The sequence below is a fragment of the Chelmon rostratus genome, chromosome 7 (genome assembly GCF_017976325.1).
Source record: "Chelmon rostratus isolate fCheRos1 chromosome 7, fCheRos1.pri, whole genome shotgun sequence".
Lineage (NCBI taxonomy): Eukaryota > Metazoa > Chordata > Actinopteri > Chaetodontiformes > Chaetodontidae > Chelmon > Chelmon rostratus.
Genome location: NC_055664.1, coordinates 6770562 through 6796498, shown reverse-complemented (window position 1 = coordinate 6796498; position 25937 = coordinate 6770562). Strand labels below are relative to the sequence as shown.

General features: G+C 41.8%; 3 protein-coding genes across 3 annotated transcripts in view; 1 reads left to right on the top strand and 2 right to left on the bottom strand.

Moving 5' to 3' along the window:
• The first annotated feature begins 134 nt into the window (after positions 1–134).
• LOC121608987 (TRPM8 channel-associated factor homolog) lies at positions 135–7732 on the top strand. Its single transcript, XM_041940469.1, has 12 exons — positions 135–167; positions 283–959; positions 1444–1657; positions 1905–2190; positions 2580–2878; positions 3279–3453; positions 3637–3731; positions 4059–4269; positions 4756–4992; positions 5225–5448; positions 5623–5736; positions 6379–7732. The coding sequence occupies exons 2-12, from the start codon at positions 322–324 to the stop codon at positions 6619–6621; spliced, it is 2736 nt and encodes a 911-aa protein (XP_041796403.1). The 5' UTR covers positions 135–167; positions 283–321; the 3' UTR covers positions 6622–7732.
• Positions 7733–7893: 161 nt separating this feature from the next.
• si:dkey-243k1.3 (endonuclease domain-containing 1 protein-like) lies at positions 7894–11569 on the bottom strand. Its single transcript, XM_041940712.1, has 6 exons — positions 11530–11569; positions 11212–11234; positions 11015–11115; positions 10295–10409; positions 9931–10087; positions 7894–8285 (listed from the first exon to the last, which is right to left on the bottom strand). The coding sequence occupies exons 1-6, from the start codon at positions 11567–11569 to the stop codon at positions 7894–7896; spliced, it is 828 nt and encodes a 275-aa protein (XP_041796646.1).
• A 12067-nt stretch (positions 11570–23636) lies between these two features.
• Positions 23637–25937, bottom strand: part of dpf1 (D4, zinc and double PHD fingers family 1) — a 37189-nt gene continuing 34888 nt past the window's right edge. The window contains exons 10-12 of the mRNA XM_041941073.1: positions 25487–25599; positions 24707–24788; positions 23637–23707 (exon numbers count right to left, since the gene is read on the bottom strand). Coding sequence (XP_041797007.1) covers positions 23637–23707; positions 24707–24788; positions 25487–25599 — 266 coding nt within the window. The remainder of the gene's footprint in view (positions 23708–24706; positions 24789–25486; positions 25600–25937) is intronic.

The window sequence follows — 25937 nt, the reverse complement described above, 5'->3', positions numbered from 1 at the left end:
TCATCCATCTTTTGCTCAAACCCGTTTTACCGCTAATGGGTGGTGCTTGCTGATGTCCCTCCTTTTCATTCTTATCAACCTTTGAATATTGAATCGAGTACTGTTAAGATAGTCGTCTCCTGTACCTCAGTCAAATTACGTGACCAGAAGACCAAGTTAACTTTCAGGTAAGCCTGACTGACACAGCACACCTCTATCTTAATACAATTGTTTAGTCACACTCATTAACGCAGCCTGTACGATTGACTGAGTGCACCTTTCTTCTGTCATTCTGCCCTCCAGCCTCTTCACCCAACCTTGAGAGCATCAATCCTTCTCACCATGTCCACACAGTCCTACCATGAAGGGGCCTACATGGCTCTGATGAGAGGCTTGAGAGAGCTGGACTTCAAGGTCCCCTATGATCCCAGTGACCTGGTTCTGACTGGAGATCATGCCTTTCCTTTAGCAATGAACAGTCAAGGCCAGGTCCTGATGGCTGCCTCTCTGTATGGCCGTGGAAGGATTGTGGTCCTGGGTCATGAGGGCTATCTGACTGCCTTCCCTGCTCTGGTAGAGAACGCTCTGACCTGGCTGAGAGGAGATGGATCTGCCAACTTGTCTGTGGGGGTCCACAACAGTGTCAAGGCAGTCGCTGATAACCTCAGCAAATCCAGCCTCCAAGCTAAAGTTGTGGGGGCCTTTAGTAACAATCTGGGGGTCGGTGTGTATGTGACTGATGCTTACAGCGTGGGTGCAGATGCGAAGGACCTGGTGGCGTTTCTGAAAGCTGGAGGGGGAGTGCTGATAGGGGGGCAGGCGTGGCACTGGGCTGGAAATCACCCTCAAGAGAACAGGCTGCTTCAGTTTCCTGGGAATAAAGTGTCTGGGGTTGCAGGGATCTACTTTTCTGAGCATTATGTGAAGGTAGAAATCCTGCCTGTCCCCCCTCAGATCCCATCTTCATGGATGACTTTAAAGTAAGTGTATACTCCTCTTCCATTTCAAATATATTACTTTTATTTTGATGTTCCAGATTTGTGTACCTTCTTTATGTTTATCAGTGACTTTACAGGTTCATCACTGAACCAGTTTATTTCTACTGCCATGTGTCATTTATTGAATTCCAGGATTTCCCCAGAAATGATCAGTGTCTATGTTCTGTCTGATGACGTTTTATTCAACGATCGCATAACTCACATAACTAACATCACATTCAACATAAGAACATTAGTAAGAGTTTTGTCAGTGAAAGTGCTTGCATTCAAAGATACTGCAAAATAATCTAAAAAAATGTCACTGCAATCTGATGAGGCTAGAATCTGGAAAAAAAAAACTGTTACGATAGAAAAGTTAATTTAAGAATACTGATGCTGGGTATGATGATGGACGCCCCCTCACTTTGAATTTTCTCCATCCACATCCCTCTATGTCTCTCTCCTTTTCCTCTTTCCCCTTATACAGTGTTGGTAAGGATTTTAAGGATGACCTGGAGTTCTTACTCCAGAAGGTTTCAAAGTTTGACCTCCAGGGTGGAGATCCTTCTGAGGTTCTTGTCCACGGCCCATTAGCCTTCCCCATTGGTACCACTGAGGATGGACAGACATTCCTGGCAGGAGCCTACCATGGGCTGGGACGGGTCATTGTGGTGGCACATGAAGCATTTCTGGGAGAAAAGGTGCAGTCTCAATGAATGAATGGTCTTACAATTTCTTTAAACTAACAGAAATCTGTCTTCAGAACTGAACTTGATCATATAATGAAAATTTGCTCAGGTGGATTGTCTTGATATGAAATACAGTATGTCGTGTCACTTCTTTAGTGAGATCTTATAGCTGGTCTCTGCAGCGTGCTGAATAGCGTTACATATTGTTCTGTCAAATCATTTTACATGATTAACTAACGAATAACTCCTTTTGTAACAGACACTGGCTTCGTTTTGGAACAATGCCATTGACTGGTTGGACCAAAGCCGGAAGGGGGTCGTTGGTGTGGCACCGAAGCTTCACCTTACGAGCAGCTCAGGGTTAAAGTGTGAGAAGACGCAGTTCAGAAAAGACCTAAGTGTATTTGTGTGTAAAGGGTACAGTGATGACCATATGGAGGAAATCCAAGACTTCGTTTCAGAGGGAGGAGGCCTGCTGATTGGTGGACAGGCCTGGTACTGGACATATAATCACCGTGGGCAAAACCCACTGATAGGTTTCCCAGGTATGATAACGCATGGCAAGAATTTCCTTTTATGGCTCGAGTTTCAACCCACTGCAAGTGGACCATCATGATAAAATAGATAATAAAATTATGAGAAATGACACTTATCAGGCACAAGCACGCAAATACAGCCACACATAATAGCTTCCATTGTGCTCAGTGAGAAACACATTTGCAGTCCAGCTGAATGGTCACTACAGGAGAAAACCAATAGCCTATGGAAGAAAATATGCTATTAAATGACACTAATAATAATAATAATAATAATAATAATAATGCATCTCTGCCACTTGTTAATTCAGGGGTTCCAAAATGTTTTCTTGTCAAAGGAAAAAAATCTCACAAAGATGAACAGAATATGAAGTCAAGTTTGTTAAACTGTGTTTCAGGAAACAGGATCCTGAACAAAATGGGCTTGAGCCTGCTGGACACGACAATTGAAAAAGGTTCCTACAAGGCCAATGTTCCGGACAAGACAAAGAAAGACACCTTACACTTCCGCCATTTTCTGCGCCAGTTTGCTGGTCATGTAACCCAGGGCGACAGACTGACCAAGCGTGAGGAGGAACACCTTGAAAAACTGGGCGCAGAGTGTGCCAGCTTCTTGAGCATGAAGGCTTATGACAGCTACTACTACACACAGGTTCTTTCCATCCTCACTGACATGTTCAAGAAGTTCATGCCGCAGGTGGGCTCTCAGTTTGTTTTTGTTTTAATAGAATCTATTAAGTTTTATGAATTTTGTCCCTTTCAGCTATTTACATGAATTGAAACATGTAATAATTACAACGCAGTGGTAACATAGAAGTGAAATCTAACGTGCATAGATAAAATTCTCACAGCTAAAGGGTTACCTACAAACACATCCAGCAGGAACATAAAAAACACAGCTTTATTCATGTGGTATCCCATGCCTTGAACAATCACTGTGTAGCGAAGATGCGCAGTTCAGATAGATCATCATCATTAAGCCACGCTCGTTCATTTATATCGCCGCCATGACTGTGGGACCACTGGAAAACTGTTGGCCAGTCTGTTTGTGTTACAGAGATCTGTTTTCTAATTATTCATATGCACTTTATTTTGAGGTGAGTGAGGAGAAGCCTGTGAAGAGTCCCAAAGAGCACCTACTCCTCAGTTTGGGGCGACAGTTATACAATTTTACCCCAGCTCCTGATGCCCTCCTGCCTTACCTCATCAAGGACAATCCCACGATGCCTCCTGTCTACAATGAAAGGATCAAGATTGATGTTAACACAGCAGGTCAGACAACAGTGTTGAGAACAAATGTGTAAAATACTTGAGATAAACATGCAGAACTGTAATTTGTCTCTCAACGATTTGACATGTTGCAGTGGTGTGTGTAGCAATACAATGCATGAACATTGTATGGCTGTTTCACATGCACCTGTGAGTATAATGTTTGCTGCTCTGTGTGTATGTCAGGAGAGGAGGAGTGGATCAGCACAGGTCTCTACCTCTCCCCAGGTATGAAGACCGACATGATCATACCAGCAGAGATTGTCAACAAGGAATGCAAGGTACAGCACACAAATCATGGTTGTTATTTTACCCTTTCACCTTGCACAGTCATTTTATTCATTGCTCAAGGTTAACAAGATGTTAGTGTATTTTAAAGGGACAACTTTCAAAATAAAGTCAGATCTCTCTCTTCAAGGTCACCTCTTGAAAAAACACTTTTCCTTTTCTTTTCAATTTATTTAGTTTTATAATTTAAAATGACTAAAGTAAAGAATTTGCTTTTTTATTTATATCGTGTATGCACCTCTTGAAAAATCGAACTACTCTACAGTAGACTTTTCACACAGGTTTTCAAAGCAGCAACACATATTCCATGTCCTCCTCAGATTCAGATAGGATGTCAAACCGACACCCTGGAGCATAAAGAACTGAAGAGAGCTGCAATTGTTTGTGAGCAATTTCCTATTACCGCAGAGAAGATGGAGGTGTGGAACCTTTGGGGGGGACTCATCTACCTGGTGGCCCCACCCAACACAAAGGTGGAAGGGGCAGAGATCATAGTGCAGAAAGCTATACGTGCTCCTTATTATAAGTCTGGTAAGTGTGTGTGTGTCGCCATCTGCTCATGCTCCGCAGAAGAACTGTGTGGGGAATGTAATGCACATCATGCAGCAGTTATGTATCAGCTGTTCCTTGCAAATTAAGTTTTTGGTCTAGTGTCTGCATTTTTATTTCCAGTTGATTCACAGCTGTATGAACCCATGGCCATATTCACCTGTTGGGGGCCCACAGGGCAGAATTTGCAGTTGGGCCCATGTTGACCCAATTCAATTTAGACTTCTGGGGCTGCTGGGATTCTGGGACCATCCAGCCTTGCATAAACCTAGTACTGTACATACATACATAAGCATTTTTTAGCGCAACCCATTTAGTAAAAAAAATCATGTTTTCTACACATTTTCTGCATATTTTGATTGAAACATGTAGGTTTTGGCATGAGGATTTTCACGCTGCACCTGTACTGACAAATCAATATAATAATTCAAAACTTCATTTTGACACCCATCCCTTTGTCCACTTCAGGTGAGACAAGAGACGCTGATTGGATGTTGCTGCGCAAAGCTCCCTCACCCTGGGCAGAGTTGGAGTTTGACAACATCATCCTCTCTTTACCATCACATGCTGTCCGAGACCTGGAGCGCCCTCGTGAGGTGGCAGCGCTTTGGAATGACATCATGAAGAGTGTTGCAGAGCTGGGCGCCTTGCCACACAAATTTGCCCGTAAAGAACGCATTGTAGTGGATGTGCAGATTTCCTTTGGTAAATGTGTTTTGCTGTCATATATTCAGTCTAATGTTGTCTTCATTGTATGTGTTATTTTAACCCTTAAAATTGTGAAATTTAAAATATACATTTAAAGAAATAAATTTTGTGTACAAACCCAGATACCATGTTTGAGAGGTTCCTCTCTTAAAGTGCATTGCCAAAGCTATTGAAATATAAAGATACTTACTACTGACACTACTTATGTTATTCATTTTTCTCCATCCAGGCTATATGCATTCAGGCTATCCTATCATGATGGACTCATCTGTAGCAGCTGACTTGATCAATCCAGATGATGCCAGGACTAAAGGCCTGTGGGGACAGATTCATGAACTGGGACACAACCAACAGAGGACCCACTGGGACTTCGAACCTCACACTGCAGAGGCCACATGCAACCTGTGGTCGGTGTATGTGCATGAAGAGGTGCTGGGCATCAACAGAGCACAGGTGGAGTAGTTCAGTTATATTTTGGACAAAAGATTGAGGCCCAGAAAAGCCATCAATCATGCATTGGTAAAAACTTTCAGCAAAGTATTTATTTTGTTAGCTGTGATCACATTGTTTCTCCTGTTGATTCACTATGGTTAACATTATAATATGAGTGTAATGTCTTCGATGCAGGCTCATTCATCCATGACCTCAGCACAACAGAGGAGTCGTGCAGAGGAGTATGTCAAGGGGGGAAAGAAACTGAGCGACTGGACAGAGTGGGTGGCCCTGGACACATACATGCAGGTGAGAGAGAGTTACTCTATTTTCATTCCCCTTGAAAAATACACACTGAAGTCACCATTCATCAGAGCTGGAACCTTACACAAGAAAAAAGGCAAGGCACCAATACTGCCCCCATCAGGCTGTAGGCAGAATAGAAACTCACAACTTTGCATAAGCTAATGTCTGTCATTTAAGGTAAATAAAAACAAAACGCAACGGTAATAGCTATATTGTCAATGCACAATGTTTACATGGCCAAGTCTGTAGTCATACAGAGTTTTTTGGGCCTAGTAAACATGGACATTTTTTGCATCTCCATCTTACATCCCATATGATGTAAATGTGGTATGGAGCTGACAGGAATTCATTTGTTATTTTTTGAGATCTTGTGTCTTGGACAAGCAGACATTTTGACTTTGTTAAAAAATAGTAACTCATGCTCTGAAGACCATGAATGTCCGGTGACTAATTATTAAAATTCTGCATTCTTTACCACCAAGGTGATGGACATACATTAGAGTCTGTCTAAAATAGCCTCTTAGGACTTTTCAAGTTTATTGCAATTCATTCGTTAAGTCACTCGTAAACTGTGGTTCCTATATCAACCCACTATGCATTCTTCCCATTCAAATTTTCCTCTTCCTCTGTCCTCTTGTAATGTAGCTTCAAGAAAAGTTTGGCTGGGATGCCTTCAAGAAGGTGTTTGCTGCCTACCACAGGATGTCAGACTTTCCTGACGACAACAAAGGAAAGATGAACCTGTATGCTGAGACTTTCTCCCACGCTGTAGGGATGAACCTGGCTGCATTCTTTAAGGCCTGGGGCTGGCCCATAGGAAGGGATACTGAGGAGAAACTCTTCAGCCTGCCTCCCTGGACTGACCACCCCATGGTCCGGTATGACTGAACTTCAGACTGCTGCTGTTTAAAAGTTTAGAGATAGGTGTTAGTCTATAATAAGTAATGAATTAGTACAACGGGGGTGATTGTTATTACTGTTGTAGTGATTTCAAATAATAATGAAAGAAATTCATAATCTGAATACTAATCAAGGTCGTGCTTTTATTTGATGGAGAGCTAACGTTACATGTTGAGAAATAAGATGAGACTAAATGAAAAAGAAAATTTCTGCACTCATAGAAGGGGAAGTGGAGGAAGAGCTAAATATAAGTATCAAAAAACCTAAGGCGATACAAATGTCCCAATAAAACAGAAAGCAATTTGTTAAGATAAATATATATATATATATTAAGCATATGAGCAAGTTGGCTGAAAATGAAAAAGTCTGGAAATATCAAATAATTCAGTTCACAACCTGGAGAGTGTGAAGAAATTATATAAATAATATTGATCATTATCAACTGCTCACATATATGTTCTACTGGTGAGTCTGAAATAATTGATCTGAGGATGCTGACATTGTAAGCTGGATGATACTGCATCGCTCAAGCAAGAATTTTCTAAAATTTCCTCCATACTTACAATGGAAAAAAGTACACAGAATAGAATTTTCCTCTGTAAAGAAAAGGGACGAAAAAACAAAGACTGCAAGGATATGTGGTGGAGAAAGCGAGTGAAGGACTGTAACCCTTTACTCTCTCTGACTTATCATTTATCATCACTGCTATACACATTAGGAGGGGTTTTTTTTTTATTCCACTGCACTAGTGTTCAAGGCATTCATGTATGAAAAGCCTATTCTAATTGAAAAGTAAGTCTTCTTTCAGGGTCATTTTAACTCTAATGTTCTTACAGATATTTAGATCTTCGTTCTGTGGATCAGTAAGCTGTGTCTTTCACTGACAGATCATTTGCTTCTATAAGCTCCATGTTAAAGGTCACTGATAGTTATACATAAATTCTTTTAATTGCTGCTTGGATGGTGTTTTACATTATGATCCTGGGGCGGTTCATCTTTTTCAAGACACAAGGAAATTATTCACGTGTTCATTCATGCTCTATATTACAATAAATGACATTGAGTCAAACTGTGTGTTTTTTCAATGTTTTTTGAATGTTTTGCCTTTACTTTCAATGAAAAACACATGAATAAACCGTCTCTTTATCCCCCTGCTGTTTATTTTTATTCATCTTTTTGTGGTTGAATGAGATGAATAATAAGGGATGTGTTAGTCTTAAAGCTGTTGCATGGAACATTTTATTGTTCCTCTGTTATTTTTCATGCCCTGCAGTTGTTGTAAAACAGCTCCCCTACTGGTTGACTGGAGAACTGCTGCAAGAATTCTCCCAGTTCATCCAGAGAGAGCTTCTCCACCCTGTTTTCCTCCGTGTTCCTGGCCTTGGCAGCACCACTCTGAATGGGTCTGCCATTGTTGTCCACACAGCAGTGGGCGTTCCACAGGTAGTCTGGGATGTTGACTCGCTTCACATTGTTTTTGACAATCCAGTTGTCTGCAGAGGGAACGGCACCAACCAGCACAAAAGCCTTAGAGCACTTCTCCCGGAAAAGGTCCGTGAGCTGGGACTCGTGGATCCTCCAGGCGTTCTGGTTTAGCTTTGGATTCTGAGGAACCACGTTGGTCAGCGTGAAAGTGGCATTGCGGCTGGGGACTGTAAGAGAGAGGAATGGAGAGTTAAAGTGAATTATTTAAGAAATAAGGTTAAAGTTTGTGGGTCAAAAGGAAAAAAAAAAGGGTGTCTGTGGCTCAGGAGGTAGAGCAGGTCGTCCACTAATTAGATGGGCAGTGTTTCCATCCCCGGTGTCAAAATGTGTTGGTCAAGATACTGAACCCAAATTGCTTGTGGGTGTGTGAGCATAGAAATGTTGTGGGGCACTTTGGAGGGAAGGCGCTGTATCGCACTCTCATTCATCTGTGTGTGATGTGTGTGTGAATGTGGCATGTTGTGTGAAGCACTTTGAGTGGTTGGCCGACTAGAAAATGCAGTCCATTTACCGTATAAAGATGGGCGGGTAGGATGCAGAGGGTGGTAGAGAAGTGGGAGAGAAACCAAGAGTAGCTGGATCGTTCTCATTCCACCAGCCCTTAAAATGTCACCAAAATTCTTCTTTTTAATTGCTGAGTTATTAGCTAGAGGCACATTTACTGCAGAAGGTCAAAATCCAAGGCTGCAGCAACCGGACTGGAGGGACTAATCTGTAATGTTGAAGATAATGGTTGCTACGCACATGCCTATCCTTAACATTAACCAGATATATGCTAACGACACACTCAATGTTTGAATCAACATTCATCCAAAACAACAGGTTAAACCTGTGGAGGGCCAGAGAGGCAAGCATAAAAGTGCATTTTTAAAATGTTTCCTCACAATAATGATATTGTTTCTTTTTAATCTTGTGATAACAAGCTTGAGGTCATAAAATATTTAGTTAATGCAGATTCAGGGATAATTTCATGGTGAAAATATTCATTTTATGATCACAAGTAAATAAAACATGGCAAATAATAAAATATTTTTATTCCATTCACCTTTGTTTATGTATTGTAAAACATTTACATATATATATATATAAAAAACAGACATGGCAATTAGTAATTAAGTGTCTGCACGTGTCCTCTGGCATATTATTCGCTCCATATTCTGATTTCAAACTCAGATGAGATTCCAGATATTTCTCTGGCTGTATCGCTGTCTGAAGGTTGCTTTGACAACCGATGCCACAGGCACCCAGCAATTCAACCTTCCATGCTTCTGTGCAACAGACTGATGCAAAGTTAAAATGTGAAGGTTAAGTTTAGAGTCAGTAGGCTATTATTAAGCCACATCTGCCACTTTCCCTTCACATCACAGCAAAATAGTCTTAAACACAAATGAATAAATGTCAGGGAAATCTGAGTAAAAACATTGTGTACATTATACCTCAATATGAAATGACTGAACTTGTATCAGATTGATGCTGCCTCTGGGATCATCGCTGAAAAAGCCAGTTTATCCTTGACTAGACTAGATTGATTAGACTGAACTTGATTAATTTCTCTCTCTTTACATCAGTTGATGAACAACAAACCAACTTGGACAACAAGGATGTGGACTTCTGTGAATGGCATTATGTAGAGTAAGCAATCCCTCATCATATTACAGATTGTGATTTAAAGCCAGCATTTGTGTTGGATTATTGTGTTGTGTCAGGGGTCCTCACCACTGTGCACCACCCCCACTGAACTCAGCTGACACTGTTGGCTGGTGGCTGTTGCCGCCTACTGAGCACTCTCCACCCATGTTCAACCTCCGTTACCTGCATGGTGTCCGTTGGGGTTGAGGTGACCACGGTCGAAGCCAGAGTATGTGAAGTCCTCATTCAGAGCCTGTCTGACTCCTTGGTAGACCCCGGGGTGGTCTCTCCCCAGCCAGTATCCATCCTTCATCTCAGATTGCCAGGACTTATCTACCAGCTATAAGGCACATCAAATACTCTTAGATTTAAATGGCTAGGTCAGAAGCAAGCACCCATCCTCATATAACTCCACGAAAAGAAAAAACACAGTAGATCCATGCACTAGTACTCTCCATGCTTGATATGTCTGCTATGCATGCGAATGATTTTGACCACATCAACACTGTGGATGCACATGTACAGTATACACAAATGTGGCACCAACCTGAGGCTCAACAAACCACCTGCTCTCCCTGCCACCTCCATTGCTGGGCTGGAAAATATAGGCAGAGTAGACGGCAATACGGTGGTTGGTGTCATACAGAGTGGCGAAGTGGTACCTGGTGGTGCAAAGATAAAGCATAGCGATGAGTGATGAGTGTTGTGATGATGAAGAACTTGTACTTATGGTCAAACTTCGCTTTGATGAGTGAAAGAATAAAAACGCGTTCAGCAAGTAAGCTGTCCTTACTTGAATGTATATGTTTATTAAACACAAGTCTGATATCAGAAAAGATCCTGGTACGGCACACATGTGGACACAGTCAAATACCAAAAGCTAAACGAGACATCACATTCACTCAGCTTTATACAGTGTATCCTATACGCCAAACACAATCTCATATCATCGCAGCACCAGACAGGGTGTTTTACTCGGCAGCATCAACAAGGTCAGCATCTTATCATTACTTCCAGAGAGTGGCAGTCTCTCAACATAAAGCATGCGAAATGTGAAGGCCACTCAAGCTTCTCAGGTGAAGTACATGTGGATGCACGAATTCAAACATTCTTATAAGACACAGATATTCCTCTGCCACACTTTGCAATGGAAAGTTGGGGCCCAAGAAATAGTCAGAGCTGAAAGACAGCGCTCGGCGAGATGGTAGCACGAGCAATCAGATTTTCTGAGATTTAAGCTGTCCCACTTTCCCTTTCCTTTCCCTACCTGTTGACAAAGCGCTGGCAGAGGCGGGCAGCGCCGGGTGTAGAAGCCCCCAACCCTGGCACCTTCTCTTTATAGAAGTACTTCATGCATTCTGGCACATCCTGAAACAAAATAACACAGACTGTTAAGTGAACCATTTGCACAACACACACATGCACACGCGCAGATTTAATGTTCCTTATAATAAGGGCACAAACCTCGAAACGTTCCACAACATCTGCTTGAGCAGAGAAAAGGAGCGAAAAAAGAGCACAAAAAGTTACCAGGGTTTTCATCCTGTCCTGCAGCACCGAATAGAACAGAAAATACATGTTTTATTCAGCAAGGCAGTGTTGGCATAAATACAAGCAGTAAATGTACTGCAACAGCTCAGGCCTGCACATGAAAGAGGATCCCTTTGCTCGTACTGTCTTCTGTGTGTATTTCCACTCACCTGCTGGTGCACCTGTCTGCTACCACAGCCCGCCCCGAACAGAAGCTGGCTTTTATATACATGCCTTCTCTTCACCTTTCACCTCGTTTGTCCTCTCCTTCTATCTGAACCCCTGGTTGCATGTGATGTTTGCATGTGATGTTCGCGTGGGATGAACCAGGATTTGGCAACGACGTAATAAAGTGTGGATGTGGACGACCAAGAGTGAGTGTGTAAAAATGGAACGGTGATATAGAAACTGCCAATATGAGCATGAGTCCCAGTGAGAGATATGAGAAAACATGAACATATGAAGAGAACATTTTTAGATGTTATCACTCGACAACATATCATGTCATCCAAATACTGCACTTGCATATTTCCATTGTCTGCTACTTAATATTTTTACCCCATCCCAAATTTATATTTTTTTATTCAATAAAAGGACTACTACTTGTAATTCCTTCACTGTGGTACTGTGTGTATTTCTTCTTCCCCTGGTCATTTCTTGCCTAATACTGTATAAAATCATTTTCAATACATTAGTCTATTTTGAGCTACTGTCCAATTCCTCAGAAACAAGATCATTTTACTCGGTTGCTGTAAGTCAGACAGGAAGTTACAGCTTTGTGGTGATGGTGGGATGAGACATTTGAATGGGTGTTTCAGTGAATTTAACCACAGCAGCAATCTATTTGCTTGCACTAAAACCACAAAAACACCCTGATATTCATTCCTGTTATTAGATATCAAGATCCCCTCCTGGAATATTTACAACATGTGCATTTGGCAGATTCCCTCACAATCCCCTATGAGCCAGCCCTTGGTTAGGTAACACCAAGATATCTGTTCATGTGTTGTTTTTCCCACGATCACAGCTCAGGCTATGTGCAAACCTCACATGTGGACTCCTCCCAGGTCTCTAGTTTAGATTCGCTCCACACCAAACTGCTCTAAATGTGGCAACTCCTGGCAGAATTTCTGTTTGAACTAGCTGCATGTGCCCCGAGGGGTCAAGAGGTCCGCTTCAGCTACAGAGCAGTATTTCTGAAGCTTGTAAGGAGACCTGCATCCTGCTCAGGGACTCACCTGCAGACTGGAGGCTTGATCTATGGACATTTCCCAAAATAAAAAAAATGCCGTACATCTCTCTTCCAGTGCACCATGTTTTATTCAGCAGTTGTTTTCAGCTATCAAGCCTCCATCGAGGTCTGAGGTTGTTTTAGGTTTCCTGATGTACAGTCCACTGGTTACTCATGTGGCTTATGGATCACCACAGATGGCAAGTAAACAAACACACAAAAAAAAAATCACCATCATTAATTTGAATTTGGTTTCAGAAAATACAACATTTCCCCAAGCAGTTACAGAACTGTACAAAAACATTGTAAACTGCCATAAATACAAAACATCGACATCACATCTTTTTCTAAAGATTCTTTATTATATACAATCTTTGATCTCAAGCCAGGCATGTCCAAACTACTCCATAAAGGGTTGTATGGCTGCAGGTTTTCATTCCAACCAAAGAGGAGCACACCAGGCTGGACTCATTTGGACTGAAACTTAGGTGACCTCTTGATTGGCTGGAACAAAAACCTGAAGCCACACGGCCCTTTATGGAGTAGTTTGGACATGCCTGGCTTAAGCCATCAATAAGTAAAAAGGTTGAATTTCCATTTTTCAGTATGAACAATATAAACACGTCCATCCTTAAAATAAATCTCCTATTCTGTCCAAAAAATCCTCTTCTTTCACAGATCCCCTCTCAGTTTCTATACATTTAAGGGAAATGGCAACTGAATAGCACATACTTGTCCTTGATCCAAATCTTTTCGTTTTTATATCACTTTTTACTTCTACTCCACTGCATCTCAAAAGCAGGTGACTCCAATACATTTCTTTATGTTTACTTTAGAGATTCAGGTTTTTTTCATACAAAATATATTGTTGGTAATAAATTATTATCCAACAGTATGTACTTATAGGGGTATACACATTTACAGCCGAAACAAATAAAAGTCAAGTGTCTCTATTGTCAAATATTTTGATAATCGTTGAAGTTGTTTTTAATGCAAAAACATGTTGTGGTTCCAGCTTCCTGTTCCTTTTAATTATTTACATTTATCATGAATCATTTTGAGGTTTGCACTGTGGGTTAGATAAGAACAAACAGTGTGAAGGTGTCACTTTAAGCTCAGGGTTATTGTAACAACATTTCTTAGAATTTTCTGAATTTTTACAAACCAAAACAAAAAAAAAATATCAATAAATGGAGAAAATAATCACCAGAGCTCTGTAATGTCTCGGCAAATCTGCTGATCTGTTTGTTCACTGGTGTTGGTCTTGTCATTTACTTCCTGTTTTAGTTTGTAACCCTGACTCTCCTCTTGTTTCAGACCCTGACTTCCTGATGTGTTTCCCGCCTGTCCGATTGTCTGCCCCGCCCTGATTGTTTCCACCTCTTCATTGTTACCTCATGTGTATATATAGTCTGTGTCTCCCCTTGTCCTGTGCCAGATTGTCTTGTGTCCCTTGTCCAAGTCAAGCCTAGCTCTGCAACATATCCCTGTCTTGTGAACTTCAGCCCTGTTTTGCCAGATCCTTGTATCTGTGTTTTGTTAATAAATACTGCCTCGTGTTTTTTTAACCTTGCCTGGGTGAACTGAGTTCTTGCATTTGAGTCCTGAAAGCCCGCGAGCCCTACCGGCCCTGATAAGCTCAAAATGTGTCCCACCTCAACCAGCTGAATACTTTTAATACTTTAAGTACACTTAGCTGATATTACACTTGCATACTTCGACTTAAGTAAGCTTTTAGATGTAGGAATTTAACTTGTAAAACATATTTTTGAGGTACTTTTACTTTGAAAAGGATCTGAATACCTCCTCCACCACTGGTTCTCTTGATATTTTTCCTTTTCCATGCTGACCTGTTAACGGATAAATGACGCATTTGTGTCTCATGAAAACACTCCTCTCACTTAAGTGGAAGTTGTGTTGCTACATTTTGCGCAGGCCCCACATTCATTAATTTGTTTGATGGCTAATGTTTAAAGAGGTCAAAACTCCAGCAACACCTGTAGTTCAGCCGTGATCAGCTCATATTGTACTTAAAAGAACGGCTGAATGATAAAAGTGATTACTGCTGTTGCCGTGCAACATAATCATCCTGCATCTGAAGACAATTAGAAGCCACTTTGGAGCGAGTTTGCTGATGCTGCACTGTGACAATGGGTCTCCCTACAAGCATCAACAAATTCTGATGTCATTTATAAAGCTATTGCCTTTTAGTTAAAAAGTATCCAGCTGAAGGTTGAGTTACATTCAACTGGAATAAGAGGCTGGTGGAAGCCAGAGAAAACACAGAATATAGGGATAAGATAAAGAGAGTGAGGCTTTATTTAATCAGCCTTGTATTTTCCCATTACTTTGCTGACATTCATTTTTTACATTAACCAATCAGTGTAAATCTCACAGTACATGGCTGCAAGACAGTGCACAGTATTGTTACTGTGTTTGCTCAGCCTAATTGCTTTAATACTGAAGGAAATAAGTGAACATGGTGCTTAATGATCCATATTTGGCCGTCTATCTAATCTGAGATGTAAATAGTGGAATCATCCAGACAGGGAAGAAAAGGCAGCCAAACTAAAGACTCAGATAATGATCAAAACATGGGACAGAAGCCAAAGAATTTGATTTATAAGACTTTGTAAGCCGTTGCTGAAAGTATGCAAATTCAAACAGCACCAGTCAAACAAAGAAACTGCATGTAAAATCACAGGAAACAACGAGCATTGCAGTTTTTGTTTAGATTCCATAGCTCCATTATGATTTACTTTCTTTCTTATGTCATTTAGATTTAATTAAGAATCTGTGAATCCTCCTTTCTCTGAGCATGCATTTGACTCATGCTGAACAGGTAAGGTAAGTCTTACTTTCTTTATTTGGCTTGGGTAAAAGGCAGATGTTGTTGCTACGGTCTGCCTCTAGGCTGCAGTGTTGAATTATGATTTCAAGTTCGCCTTTGAAGTCTGCCTCTTCTTTTGAACACCATTACATTGCAGATTATTCATTTGTTTACCTACCTGGAAAGTACTCATTCTGCAAACTGATGGTCCAATCACTGACAGGCCCTGTTATCAACACTCAAAACAAGTAAATTACAGTTTCGTCTCAATAAACGGCTTCAAAGCCATAAAACACCTTCAAAGTGAGGATTGTGGCAGATAATCATTAAAGGTGGCACTCTGAATGACAAGAGAATGTATTGAACCACCACTATGATAGATTTTAGTAATGTCTTTTATGTTTTTGATTTGGCCCAGAAGTTAATTTGAGTGGACTGCATCTTTAATTGACTTGAATAGCGCTTTGTCGCTTAAAAAGATCACAGGGAGCTGGGTTCCCCAGACACAGATTTAGTCTAATCCTTGACTCAAAAGCATCCTCAGTCTGTCTGTCAATGAGAGGGAACTCAGTATGATTCAACAGGAAAAACTGTACGTGCAAGAGCAAAAATCACTGTTTAAAGGCTGTTAAATGGCACTCGTGAGCAATTTTGTCTCTTATTTGTCCGGGAAGCTTTGTTTTGTATCGATCTTGGTCACTTGATTGATTAGCTGGTTAGGTTGTTAATTAACTAATTTGATTGTTAATTGCCTTTTGCCTCTCTGGTTACATAGATCCCATGTGGATAATGAAGATTATTGTTGTTGGGGGATTATGTTAAGTAGTCGGCGTTTTTAATTTGTCACAGGATGTGAACAGAAGCATCAACCGTAAAGTTCTGTTTGGGGTCCTAGAGCCCTCTTTAAAGGCTCAAAAACACACTCTTCTATCAGCCTGATACTTGATGACTTTCAATATTTTTTTCAGAGAATCACTTTTGATATATATAATATATTAATATTAATATACAGTATATGGGATCTCAGAGACCTCAGCTGTAAAATAAACATAATGGATTTTCATTGCATAGTGCAGCAGCACCCTCCCAATCCTAAATACAGTAAGTCTGTTTGGATTTCTGTTTTAAAACAGCATGTCAGGTAACAAACTGTACTTATTGTTGCCTCTGAAATATTTTTTGGCAAACAAAAGGAATATATATTTGTCGATATAAGGTGTACGAAAAGAAACATTTCCTTATTTGTGAAAACAATAGGGTGAACTCTGTGTCCGTCCCTGTCATCAAATTTGCAAGCCCAGTTGGTTGCAAAGTGAAGTGTTGCCAAAAAAAGAGTTGCAAAAAGTGAAAATATATTGACAGGTTTCCATTATTTTTATTCCTGCACATGTAACAATGCGGTCTTTGAGACTCCACATGAGAAGCTGATCTCAACAAAACACAAGGTTTAATCATCAGCTGGATCAATTTTTCAGGATTGTCACCAACACAGCAGAATGTATCAGGTGTGATCTGGCAAAACATGCACAGTTTTAAGGTTCCATATGACTTAATGAGGTGCGTTATGTTGGCCTTCATGTTACCGTTTCAGCTGGAGCAGATTGGAGGGACTGGGTGGAAACACTGAAGTAGTTCTGGTACAATCTGACTGCAGTGCTGCTGAGGAGGCAAAAAGGTGAGACTGCATCTTTCCACACACTTACCTCTCTGTCTGCTCCAAGGACAGATGGCCAGACACACATCTCAGCCCAGACAGAAGAGGGAAAGAGAGGAATTCAATCACACACTACGGAGCACCCCTCCACCCCACCCCAACCCCATTCCCCAATATCTTCTCCCCCTGCACTCCTCCCCCACTCTCCCTTTATCATTTTCTTCATTCTTTTTTTTCATCTTTTTAAGTCGCTTCATTTCAGATGCATTCATACATTTCCAATATCTTTATGTATGAGTCTGTCTCCCTCCTCCTCCTCCTCCTCCTCACCTCCCCTTGTCCATCCCTTCCCTCCTCCTCCCATTGTCTCTCTTCCTCTTTCTTTCTCTTCCTCCCATCCTCACCGCTTCCTATACCTCCCTCCTTCTGTCTTCCTTCCTCCTTCCCTATCTTCCTCCCTTCTTCCCTCCCTCCATCCCATTACTGTAATCCATCACTCTTCCATCAGCCACCATGCAAACAGGCCTCCTGGTTACCATAGCAACCACCTCCGGCCCGGCAGTGCGCAGCCCTACTCTGATTGGCTGGCAGGGCCTAGGCAGTCTCAGTCTGTCTGGGAGATGTGGTAATTGGCTGGGAAGTCATACACACACATGCACACACGCATACACACGCACACACACACATGCACATGCACGCACACACACACAAACTGCATACACATAGTACAGTATTCCCACGTTGACATACAGTATACACATCCTCGCACATGCACATAAACACACATGCACAAACACACTTGTGCTTACTCTGGGCCTAAATAAATATACATACTCATATTCTATTGGGTATTGAATGGAAAACACACACACACACACACACACACACACACACACACACACGTTGCATAAACATCCTCAGAGATATGAAAGGGAGACTGGGGTCAGAGTAATGAAGCTCATAAGAAGATATGGGCTCTAGGCTGTGTGTGAATGTGCATAGTGTACAGTATGTGTGTGAAAGTGCATGTTTGTGTGCACGCATGTCTGAGTGTGTGTGGCACACGGCCGTTTGTGTGGGTTTCTGTATGCACAGGACGGAGGGGGTTGGGGGGCTGTGCAGGATTTTGGATAAGGTTGGAGCTCTGCCAAAGGATGGATGGAGGAGTTTTTTCAGAGCATATTGTTAAAAATACCTATATTCCCCCAAGGAACCAAGTGTGCACTAGTTTTCAGTTTTCTTGCTTCTGGAGGGAAGCAGGTAAGGGAAAAAATGGAATTGTTGATCAGCTTGACTTCACCCTGCTGCTGTTGCTCAGCCAGGTCTGGCCAACACAGCAGCTATGATGAATGTCTCATCTCCAGGAATACATCACAAATAGCAAAACTGTACCTGCCCTGAATAGCAAAGTGTATTCTCTTCTGCAGTGTTGTTCGAAAACAATTGCAGACAATGGGTCTCTTTTGTCCCCTATTCCCAGTTTTTCAGGCCAGCTACAGCAAAACAATGCTGTCCCTTAATCTTTTGTCAAGTCAGAGTCAATTTGTTCCTTTTTCAAACAGATGAAAAGGTTAGAATATTTTTGGAGTGCTCTGCAAAAAAGAAAAAAAAAGGCTTCCAGTGAATGTGTTTTAGCCGTGAAGTGTATTTAAATTGGAAATGATAATTAGCTGTTCAGGTTTTGAAAACTGACTTTGAACACACTGCTTTGATAGATTGTTATCTGCCCACTGAAAAGGAGGAAAAAATGGTTGCCGTTGGCCACAGCTCCCAGCCCACAACTAAAACTGCATGTGAGGGAAGAATTGTGTGGGCTAGAAAGCCCCCCCACCTGAGAAAAAAAATGGTTAAACTGACAAGTAAGCTGCCCTAGTTGGCAACAATACAGACAACCAGACGAGCAGACAGACTGACTGACTACTGTCCAAAAACACACAAATATTCAGTGATTTATAACGCAGGAACTAGAGCAAATAAATGCACACACACACACACACACACACACACACACACACACACACACACAATGTCAACACAAAGGTAGAGGTCGTTTTTCAATCTCATCTTTTTAATGGAAAAAAATGAGTCGAGGGAAGAGAGAAAAAACTGGGTAAATTGAGAAAGTCGGATGAATTCACAGAGAATGACTGACAGTAGTGATGACAGCAATGCGGTCACAGTCCACATTTCAAAGCATTCCCAGGTACCAGACAGAGAAAGAGAGAGAGAGGGAGGGAAGGGAGAGGAGCGGGGGTTAAAAAATGTCCAAGAAGATTTCATCTTCCTCTCAAGGTAAAAAATACAAATTAAAAACTCATCTTTAGCCAGTGTTGTTTACAACAGACAATCACGTTGAAAAAAATGTAAAGATTAAAAATAAAAAGTGCGCCCGCACTCACACATACATACTTACAATTACTTTCTTATTTTTGGGAAATGAAAAAAAGAAAAAAGTGCAAGCAAGATCACAGAATGACAATTTACAAGAGAGGCCTTGAGTGGCCCAAAGTCCCAACCCTCTGACAGAGCCGCCCATCAGCCTAACACGGGGGGAAGTGGGGATTATGGCGTCATTTTGTTTGACCCAACCCCCACCCCCATCACCACCTTAGTTTGTCCATTTGTACAAAGGGAAGGATCAAGTTTCATTAAATAATCACGCCGATACCCTTCCAACATGGCATCCCCACCCTCCCCAGATAGTACAATCAGAATTAGTTTGACTCCACCATGCTTCTCCTATTAAGTGCCAGGAAAGCTCCCAATATAAAGTCGCCATCGACATCATCACCACCGTGCATCCACCACACAAACATTTCCATCATATTCAGCCTAATGATCATCATCAACATCCATTTCATCATCAAACACACTTCGAATCTAGATGTTAGCTCTCATTGGTTAATGGAAATAGAAACATTTTGATTGGATACTACTGCTTGCTTGGCAAATACAACACTTAACACACTGTATAATGAAACAGCCAGCATTCATCTTTGTCCAAGTGCCTTGTGTGAAATAATGTGTACACTCAAGCACACTCTTGTTGTAATCTGTACTCAGAGTTGCGATCCTCTAGCAGTGCTGTGCCATGCAAGTGGTTCCACGGAGAAGAAATGTGTAATAATTCTCTCTTTTTTTCAGTTTGCTTTACTCTGACCTTCCAGTTATCGTAAGTGGTTATACACACACACACACACACACACACACACACACACAACTACGCACACAGAGGCATAAACACACTTGCAGCCACGCTGTGCAAAATGTGAAAAGACACAGAATACAAACCCGAACAAGGAAATCAACAGGAAATGAACATAAGTTAAAGGTTATTTCTCATCATTATTTAAAAAAGCAATACTGACAATATCAAAATATGAAAACAGAAACATTTCTGGTGTCATTCATGCATCAGTGGAGTTACATTGAATTGAGGGGTAGCACAGTATTTGCACCTAATGTCTTTCTGCATCAGACGGCAAACGCAATTACAGTTTCGGTACACTCTCACAAGCCATCTGATCTTGCGAGTTTCCTTTGAGAGACCTGATGCAGCGTTGAAAATGAGCTGGTCATTTGAACCAAAGCCAACTGAATTTGACCTGTTTCATACTCTGATATGTACACAAGAATATGAAATGGCAATTTGTTGCCCTTAATTCAATCCCCTATTTACAGCTATTGTCTCCAAGCTTAAAGCTCACGCATCACTGGCTGGATGCCTTCTCTCTACTGTCAAACAACTGAGAAATGCTGAAAACATCCTCCTACATACAGCACTCGCACTTCAACTATCTTGTAATGTGCCCATTAAAGTTGCCTTGAGAAGTCCAGTTAAACTGGTGGAGGACAGCATCGCGGGCATTTGGGTTCAAAGAAAAACGAGGTTTTTCTCAGTGCAAGCTCACAAAAATGCATGCTGGCTGGCTGGTTTGATTAATCCCATTAAAACTCAGCCTTAACATTTCAGCTCGGTCTTCGAGCGCTGATTTATTACACTGTCTTGTAACATGCAGAGCAGACTGGCAGACAGCAGAACAACATCTTCTCTTACCAGTGTTTCACTCTCTCAGTGAAAACAGCTGGCCTTGTGTTTTGCAGGACACAAAGGTGCTAAAAACAACTTGTTTCACTTGGCGAGGAACGGAGCTGGCAGGCCAGTAAGCTCGTCCAGTTTGCCACTTGACTTTGACTTTGACACCGGCGGTTTGGTACCCTCACCACGAGCCTGAGTGTGCACGTTAGCCAGTGTCAAACAGAAGCAGCGTGCTTCACCACATTTTCGTTATTTGAAGATGGACCCCAGGAAGAGATCCCAATAAATAAACAGATAAAACATTTTGGTGATACTGTGACTGTTTGGATCTAAATATAAAGTGGAGAAGGGATTAAGTCACAGGAGTTTACTGTCTGTTAAAAGCCACTGTTCAAGGCAAAAAGGGCTGAGTGTTTGATCCTGAAAGGACATATTTGGGTTGAGTATTGCTTTAAGCTAGTAACAAAGAGCTTAGCGTCTCTGCAAACATAAAATCAATGACCCTCGACACAGTCAGGGTGTTGTGGTGATATTTATCCAGGAGTTGTTCAGTGAAATCGGAGATTTGTGAGAGAAGAAATGGGGAAAAACACAGATACTCACCATAAAAGAAGTGTCATGCTTGGGAATAAATTAAATGCAGATTTTTGCCTTGTTTTTAAAGATTTAAATGACATTTAATTTGGTAAGGAGGTTGTGACTTTTAAGTACTCAAAACTCTAATGTCTGTCTGATAAATATGAAGCTACAGCCAGGACACAGTTAGTTCTCAGCATTAATACTGAGAGCTGCGAAACAACTCTCCAGACTCTGTCCGAAGGTAACAAAATCCACCTGCCAGCAGCTCCACAGCTCAATAATTCACACATTATATCCTGCTTGTTTAATCCGTACAAAATACAAAGGTTAAAATGGCATGTTATGGTTTTACAGTGGATTATGTGCCAGATTATTTCTTGGCCGGGCGCAATGAGTCCAGCACATAACCCCCATAAATGTATATCTTCCTTGCACTTTGATTTCTGTGTCTCTATCCCAGTAGGTAAAACTATGTCTTTAACACTTGTTGGTCTTGACTTGGCACTTTGGTGCCCAAATTTGAGACTTGTGACTTGCAAAACAATGACATTGTCCCACCTCTGTCAGAATGCCTGAGCAGGAAAATGCTGACTCCCCTTTACATTCAGATAACCTTCGTGCTACTCAAATCCTCTCACAGAGACCCCCAAGCATGGAGCTGGCTACAGTTACTGTAGTGCTCAGATAAACTCACACAAACAGACACACAGGCACACACACAGAGTTTAAAACACACCCAGTTTGGCCAAAATAGTTCATATCACAAACACATTATTGCGAATTAAGTGTGCTTTCTTTTCAATTTCAATCAAAAGGTTTTTTTAAAAAAAAAAAAATTGAAATAACAACATGCAAATGAAAAAAAAAATAAAAAAGGAATCATAAAAAAGGATGTTTTTCGGCCTCTGCGTGGGCCAGACAAAGATCTGCATTGTCCACACATCAATCCTACATTCTTAACAGACAGATGATACACACCAAGCACCAGGAGCGTTTCAGTCTCGCATTGGCTTCACAGTCATTGTTTCATAGAGAGGAAGGGCAGATAAAGGTCAGGTAAAGGATTTGTGAGAGATGCTAAGCCTAAAATTGTCATTTTTAAATACACTGTTTGATCAGAGATAGCTGATTTAGAGAAAAATCCATCTCTCTCTTATCCGAGGATCACATCCGAACACTAAAACCCTCGGCGTCAGTCCCAAAATGCATCATTAATATGTGGAAACCACATGCAAGGAGAGAGGACACGGCGAGGTCAAAGATGGTCTGAGTTCCTTACCAGATGCTCATTGTTTGCCAGCGAGGGGAGTTTTCAACAGTGTGTGGATAGAGAATCATTCTGTACAATTCATTCCCCTTTGAACTGCACAGGGCAACGAGCCCTGCAGACAAGTAGCGGAGCAGAGTTCGGCGTCTCAGCTCCGGCGTACACGGTAAAGGACAGAGGGAGTAAATGAAATTTTGGTTAGGTGTATATTTCACAGTTAGCTAACACTGCAACATACTGCTCCATGGTTATCCAGGGTCTTCCATGCCCTGTCCTCGGCCTAACACCTATCCATCTTATTAATTCTCACTCAGTACTTGACTGAGTTGCAGCTGAAGATCATTAGGGCTCTTCAGAGGGCCCTTAAGAGGGTTCCTGTGGAGTAGTATGCCTCTGAAGTGCCCTTGGCAGGCTGGAGTGTGTGTCTCGCTGGCAAACTTATTGCCAGCTGATGAATTCCTCTGTTGAGACAGAGCAGGAGGAGGGGGAGGAGGGGGTCAGGTCAAGCACATCAGGGAACGTGAGTGACACAAAAAGACGGAGGTTGGCTCGCCGCTGGACAGGCGTTCAAGAATGGGTGCGGCGCTGTGGGTGCTGCGTGCTCAGTCGTGTCAAAGGTCACCGGGACAGATTGTAGAGGAAGTGGCAGCGAGTGGATCAGAGGAGGGGGGGGGGCGCGGCTGAGGCACAGAGAGGGGTGACGGAGAGGTGGTCTGGGAGAGGATGAAGGGCCGAGAGGATGAGGCGCAGCACCACAGATTAAGTGAGGGTGATGTAGGCTGAGGCCTTCTCCTTCAGCTGTCTCAGACACAGATGACAGCTCCAGCTCCCTGCACAACACACACACAGAGTTCAATCACCGCTATTGTAAAGCCTTGTGGATTAATCCTTCATTTTAGACAGAGCGTTAAGTAATACTGTAAATTAAAGCCCCGTGTTAAAACACCACATGCTGTGCCTGTGGTTCGAGGATGCAGGGGATTTGACAACTAGTTTGATTTGGATTTGAGCATGGGATTTGTGACATTAATTAAACATCAACTGGAGATGGATGTTAAAATGCAACTCTCAACCTTTCGACTTCAAAGTGTGTGCTACAATGTGCCCAAAGGTATCCTGCGAGCATTGAACACAGCAGATTATGTATAAAACTCTGTGTTTACGATGCGTGTGAGCGCTCGGCCGGGCATCTTCTTGAGAGTAAATGTAACAACTGACTCCAGCTGAACGTCAGAAATGTTTCTCATAAATCACAAGTGTTGCATGTGTGGGTAGAGCATGACACTGTTAGCGAGTGTTGAACACAAGTGGCACCGCTACTGCGTGTTCAGACAAGTGACACTTTTGCCATGGAAACAGATTATCTCTTCTACTACTCATTTCCATGACGACGCCATCAAACATCCTGAGGCAGACATCTTATGTGCAGTAGGTAAAACTTATATTCGAATAGACGTGGCCACTCCGTCTCTGTGATGCTAGCCAGGGCCATTCCTGCGTGGTGTGCTTAGATTAAAGGCGCTCCCACTAACAGATGCAGGATCGTTAGGAGTCCTGAGGCGCTCCTGTACAATGGCTACCTAAAAGGGACTGTTTTGACCGCAGGTTTCACTCCCTGTGTTTGCCCCCCCACCTACGGCGCAGACAGTTACATAATTCTGTACAAACAACATAAAATGTTCTCAGATTAGTGTGCTTTGGGCTGTGCAGCCTGACCACATGCTTGCAAATTGAAACGCAGTCCTTGATATGAACACTCCTGAGAGCTCCAGGTATGCAGCACCTCCCGATTATAACGCTCGCATTCGTCGTACTGTGATTATACATACCCTCGGGTGGTTCAGACATGGGAGGGCTCAGGCAGTACATGTGGTAGCCTCTGTCACAGTCATCACAGAACAACAGCTGGTCCTGGAACAGAGAGTATTCACATAAACAGATGTTATTATGTGGGGACAGATTTGAAAATCAAAGCCGAGGACACAAGAGCAGATATGAATAAAGATATGAATATGTATAACTTTAAATCAAGGGTTTGAGGTGTGATATACGTGTGGCTTGGTTATTTTTTTAACTGAGAACCCAATTATCAATTAAAAACATGTGGACCTTTACAAAAGTGACCAACTTCCCTTCATAGGAATATTTTTTTAATTCTCTTAAGCCAGGATACAATAACAACCTGCGCTGTGACCTTCTTTTATTTAGATTAGCATCCAATCCAGGTTGACATCTATGTATCTCTCATTGGTTTAAATCTGTTTCATCCCAGTGAGACGAACTGGGCAACAGTATGGCCCAGTGGTTTGAGCTCATCCTTCAGCTGGAGGGCTCAAACCATCATGCACTCCTGACTGTAAGACAAGCCAGTGAATCTAAACTAGATCCTGGATCCAAAAAGTTCACTCCATCAAGGACAAGTAATCTTGCTTTACCTATAAAAGACTGTATAAAACATAAATAAGGCTTTGTAATATCATGTACTACAGTATGTACTTGCAGTATACTATGTGTATCTGTGTATCTGTGTGTGTGTGTGTGTGTGTGTGTGTGTGTGTGTGCAGCCACATGTGTTTAGAGTTAACATGTAGAATAAAGTGAGTTCCTACGTCGTTCTCAGAGGTGCCACACAGACTGCAGGACTTGCACTCGATGCACTGCCAGCGATAAGTCCTCACCGCTGCCGTCATGTTCACTGTGAACTGCAGACAGGACGGGTGGCCTGGGTGCACACACACACACACACACACACACACACACACACACACAAACACACACGCACATGCACACGCCCACACAATGTTTTTCACCATCGCTTCCTGAATTTTCAGGACAGTCATCCATCATCTACTATTTTATCTATCCATCAGTCTGTTTGCTTCATACCAGTGATTTATTTATATTTGACGGATAATTCAACAGTGATGTGTGACACATGAACATTACATTTCTTGAGACAGCACAGCAGACAGCATTTTCCCTGTGTGTAAGAATCTAAGAATTGGGTTAAATTATAACATTTAGCAAAACTACAGTAACATAAATTTTATTTGAATCATC

Excerpts from the sequence above, each read along its gene's own strand:
- LOC121608987 (XM_041940469.1), top strand. The coding sequence starts at position 322 with ATGTCCACACAGTCCTACCATGAAGGGGCCTACATGGCTCTGATGAGA. Across the intron at positions 2,191-2,579 it reads CCCACTGATAGGTTTCCCAG|GAAACAGGATCCTGAACAAA; the intron begins GTATGATAACGC and ends ACTGTGTTTCAG. Across the intron at positions 4,993-5,224 it reads GGATGTGCAGATTTCCTTTG|GCTATATGCATTCAGGCTAT; the intron begins GTAAATGTGTTT and ends TTCTCCATCCAG.
- si:dkey-243k1.3 (XM_041940712.1), bottom strand. The coding sequence starts at position 11,569 with ATGCAACCAGGGGTTCAGATAGAAGGAGAGGACAAACGAG. Across the intron at positions 10,410-11,014 it reads TGCCAGCGCTTTGTCAACAG|GTACCACTTCGCCACTCTGT; the intron begins GTAGGGAAAGGA and ends TTGCACCACCAG. Across the intron at positions 10,088-10,294 it reads GGTGGTTTGTTGAGCCTCAG|CTGGTAGATAAGTCCTGGCA; the intron begins GTTGGTGCCACA and ends TGTGCCTTATAG.